At 41.9% G+C, this 4,642-nt stretch overlaps 1 protein-coding gene across 1 annotated transcript; it reads left to right on the top strand.

Moving 5' to 3' along the window:
• The first annotated feature begins 1,564 nt into the window (after positions 1-1,564).
• LOC115588100 (uncharacterized) lies at positions 1,565-4,115 on the top strand. The gene is made up of 5 exons (XM_030428508.1): positions 1,565-2,002; positions 2,159-2,449; positions 2,622-2,800; positions 2,866-3,106; positions 3,317-4,115. The coding sequence occupies exons 2-5, from the start codon at positions 2,371-2,373 to the stop codon at positions 3,694-3,696; spliced, it is 879 nt and encodes a 292-aa protein (XP_030284368.1). The 5' UTR covers positions 1,565-2,002; positions 2,159-2,370; the 3' UTR covers positions 3,697-4,115.
• The last annotated feature ends 527 nt before the right edge of the window (positions 4,116-4,642 follow it).

Raw genomic sequence — 4,642 nt, 5'->3', positions numbered from 1 at the left:
TTCCTTCTCATTTAGCCTCTGATAAGTTTTTCCTCTGGCTATAGTTGCATTTATTCCACTCTGTTATTCTTTTGGAACGTGGATAAAGTACCCCATGCCACCAAAACAAATGCACGTGGAGTAGGCACTATAGGCAGCTAAATGTGTGCCTGATGATAAATGACATTAAAATACTACAAAACAAAGCATGCATGTCAAGATTATTTTGTAGGCCTGTAGAAGATAGTACATTAATACTGTGTGCTATGCATGCATGCAGTTATGTCTGCTACACAGTAAATACCACACAATTGTAAAACCTTTCTTGTTATTCGGTTTCACAGATATGCAGCGTATCAGAGATACAAGCAGCAGCCAGTCCCTGATGCCAGGCAGTCAGGAATTGGACAGTTTGCTACTCTCTCTCTCCCAGAGTTTTACAGCCAGAATCATTCCAAACAGAGGGCAATGACTGACTCCATCATTACAGACCTAATAGTGGGATGCAACTTTCCCCTGTCTATAACAGAAAACACAAAGTTCCGCAAGTTTCTCTCCATAGCAGACCCAAAGTACAAGGCCACTGATTATCGCTCTGTAATCAAGACAGTAGAATCCTCTGTTACAGCGACCCGCACTAAGGTCAAAGGCAGTGCTTTCCACAAGCGCCGGCTGCCGGCCATATAGCGGACTACACAGTTAACTCCAGCCGGCTACTTTAATGACTATTATTTTTCGATTTTAATAAAGTTAAATGTTTTTCTAACAGACTGACAATAATGTCAAACTGAACCGCACTCATTAAAATTGTGATTCGCTGTGCTTGTACTGATAATAATCACAAATTACTCCGATCATCGCCGACTTCATTGATCACAAGGGAGAGAAACTCATCCGCGGCCCCGACACGCGGTGTGTTTGCGCGCGCACTCAGCGGAGTCAGTGTGTCGGCCGTCGGAGGCGAGAAGCAGGGCTCACCATAATACGCTTATTTTGTCACCGGTAATCCACTCTTCTCTTCCAGCGTCCATTTAGCAATACCTGCGACACGTGCTGGCATCAAAAAACACTGTCGGTTGTACAAATGAAACCAAACGGACTCTAAGAGTGTATTTTCATTAGTTGCTAAGGGAGAAACGCTCACTGAGTGTTTAATTGTGTAGCCACCACTGCAGACTGTGAAGGTGTCATGCACCGACAATAAGATATTTACAAGCCCAGAACGCCTCACGATGCAATATTATGTGAGCTTGTAAAGCCTATTATTTATTATTTTCAGTGCGCAAATCACAGTTTTTATTGGTGCATTAGCGTCTGGCATACTTAGTTACACTAATGAATAAAAGAAGATGCGATATTTTGTAATAATAATAATATAATATATAGAGTAGATATTGATGCTGATAATAATAATAATAATATTATTAATAATAATAATAGAGCAAATGTCTGAGAAATTAATATAGGCTGCCTGTTCTGCAGGCACACTTAGGCTAATAATAATAATAATAATGTAACATTATTATTATTATTATTACATTTAAGACCAGTATATAAGATCGTACCCCCCCCCCCCTCCCGGCTGGCTACTTATGTATTATGGCTGGCTAGTCTGTGTCTTAGTGGAAAGCCCTGCAAAGGGATCCTTGCAGAAGCAGAACATGTTTCTCTGACTGTAGACATCTGGTCAGATCGTAGGATGCGGGGCTTCTTGGGTGTCACTGCCCATGTCCTGACTACAAACAAAGGGCTGTGTCTAAAGTCCTACTTGCTGGCCTGCAGTAGGTTTCAAGGATCACATACAGGAGAGAGGATCGCTGAGGCGTTTGAAGCTATCTGTGATGAATATGACATCAGACACAAATTGGACTGTGTGCTCTGTGACAATGCAGCGAACATGAAAAAGGCCTTCTCCATCTGCTTCCCACAAGAGGAAGAAGACCAAGTAGATGATGAAGAGAGCCTGGACGACCCAAATATATGGGAAGCTCTATCTGCGAACGACCAAGAAACTGTTGATCAGGTGAATGAGTGGCAGTGAATTAGTAGTTATTACATTTTCTGTTTTGTAATCCCCATGTCAGCCTTGTCTACTCATCATCTATTTGTGTCTTGTGCTCTCTGACAATACTGTTATGTGAAGAAAACTAAACTAAATTGAATTGTTTGAATTCAACAGGCACTAACCAGAGGAAGCTACAAACGCCTACAGTGCTTTGCTCATACCTTACAGTTGGCTATAGGAGATGGCCTTAAGGAAGCTAAGGTTGCAAGAAGTGCCATGGCAAAATGCTGCAAACTCAGTTCTCTTCTGCACTCATCTACCTCCTTCCGAGATGCATTTGAAAATAAGTTTGGCGAGAAAGGGATCCCTGCTGCTGTGAACACACGATGGGGTTCAACCAACGTCAACTGAAAGCAGTGCTCTCGTTTGACCAGCAGGAACTGAGCGATGTTATGCAGGACACAGGTTAGTGCTTGTCTGTTACTGCTGTTATCTGATCACAGGGTCACATTCTATTTCTGTGTCATCAAACACACAGGGCTTGTTGGAGCATCCTGACCAGCTTTAGAATAATATATGCTTTATCTCCCTCTCTCTTTCCATATCTTTCTTTCTCTCTGTCTCTCTCTCTCTCTAGGTCACCAGGAGCTGATCTTCTCTGCGAGAGAGTGGAATCAGCTGAAAGAACTGTGTGATATCCTCAAGTCCTTTTCAGAAGCCACTGATCTCACACAGGGTGAGAAGTCTGTGACTATCAGCGCCGTTCTTCCTAGTGTGTTGTCCCTAAACAACCACCTGGAGAAACTCAAGCAGAAGGTTGGTTATTGTTACACACACACACACACACACACACACACACTCTAATTTATTTATTTGTTCAGGTTCAGTTACTGGGAGGCGTGGTCAGGTGCCTTCAGATCTCCCTCAAAACAAGATTCCGTGGGATCCTGGTCAATGTGAAAATGGAAACTGCAGCGCCAGACGAACCACAGCCTCTACCTTTTGCAGACCCCCTGTATATTAGAGCAGCTGTCCTGGACCCAGAATACTCTATAATGTGGCTGAAACAAGACGTCCTTGTCAACGATGATGTCAAGAGGGAGGTGTCTGACATGGTGAAAGGTCAGTGAATGTACATAATGTGCTTGAATACACACCACAAGTATGGCACTGTATAAATATACGCACACCACTTATTCTCTTCTCAAACAAACTTAGTTCACAGTGTTATTGTCTGTGTCGGTGATCAAATTATGATCACAAAACTAGAAATATCAGTTAAATGTAAAGAATATTTCATGCTATATTAAGTGATAATTTGTTGTCCATTAGAACTGATCCTACGGGAGGTGCCAGCTGACCAGACACCTGAGACTCCAGAGGGAGAGGAGGAGCTGTTGGAGGAGGAAGGGGTTGGGCTCTACGCAGGATACAAGAAGCGCCGCAAGCGGGACACAATGACACCAGAAGCTCAGCTGAACAACTACCTTAGCCTTGATACTGATCAGACTTGTCTCACATTTTGGGAGGCAAATAAAAACTCCCTCCCTGCACTTTATAAGATTGCCATTAGAGCACTTGCAGTGCCCGCAACTAGTGCGCCAGTCGAGAGAGTCTTTAGCCACGGTGGCATCATTTTGAGACCACATCATTCTCGCATGAAGGGCGGCACCCTCTCAAACCTTGTGTTTCTCAAGTGCAACAATCTGTGAATGTACTGTATGTAACAGAGCCACTACTTGACTCTGTAACATAGAGGGTTAGGTTGCACAAATAATTTTACTTTGGAAAGGTTGAATTTACCCAGCTCTTATTTCTTTTATAACGCTTATCTTTAAAATATGTTGATATCTCTTTAGAATTTTCTGACAAAATAATACTCATAGTGGAGTGACTGTCAGTCCATGCAAACATCTTGACAAAAGATGAATCCCTTAAATGGATGGTCCTTTATTTTAAGTTATGTTTATATTTAAGCTCCTGCTCTGTGCTGTTTAGTTTACATTGCACTTTGTTTGCACTGATCATAATTTTGTTTGCCTTTGTAAAGGTAGCTACCTCGAATGTAAAACAAAAAGATTGCAATTTAAATGTTGCAAATGTACCAAATAAACATTTTTTTTGTGTCAAACATGCCATTTCTTTAATGGAATGTAGCCTAGCCTTTGCCATCTACCTAGGTCTAAATGATCAAACATGTAATGGATAAATGTATAGCTTTTAAGCTTTATGCTGGTGTAATCCATGCAGAGTTGCAGACTAATCTGCATGGTATTTTTTGACATTTACTTTAGGAAGATAAGGTTTCTCTCTTCAAGATATAAACCTGAGATATAATCTGTGATCAACTTGACAACCTTGTGACTTGACTTGACTTGACATAACCTTGTGACTCGACTTGACTTGACTTGACATAACCTTGTGACTCGACTTGACTTGACCACAACAGAAAAACTTGAGACTTGCTCGAGACTTGGACCAAATGACTTGCTACTCGCTTGGGACTCGGTTTGGAGGGACTTGTACAGTTGTCTGCCATGTACCATCACTATCTAATGAATAACACCATGGACAGAGGACAGGTAAGGTAATACAACTTCAGAAGAGCCTGCGAAGTGAAATTATTCAGCACCATGAACAGCACCCTGTGCACAGACA

This window comes from Sparus aurata, chromosome 1 (genome assembly GCF_900880675.1).
Source record: "Sparus aurata chromosome 1, fSpaAur1.1, whole genome shotgun sequence".
Taxonomy (NCBI): domain Eukaryota; kingdom Metazoa; phylum Chordata; class Actinopteri; order Spariformes; family Sparidae; genus Sparus; species Sparus aurata.
The sequence above is the reverse complement of the archived record's forward strand: the minus strand, read 5'-3'. Positions and strand labels throughout refer to the sequence as shown.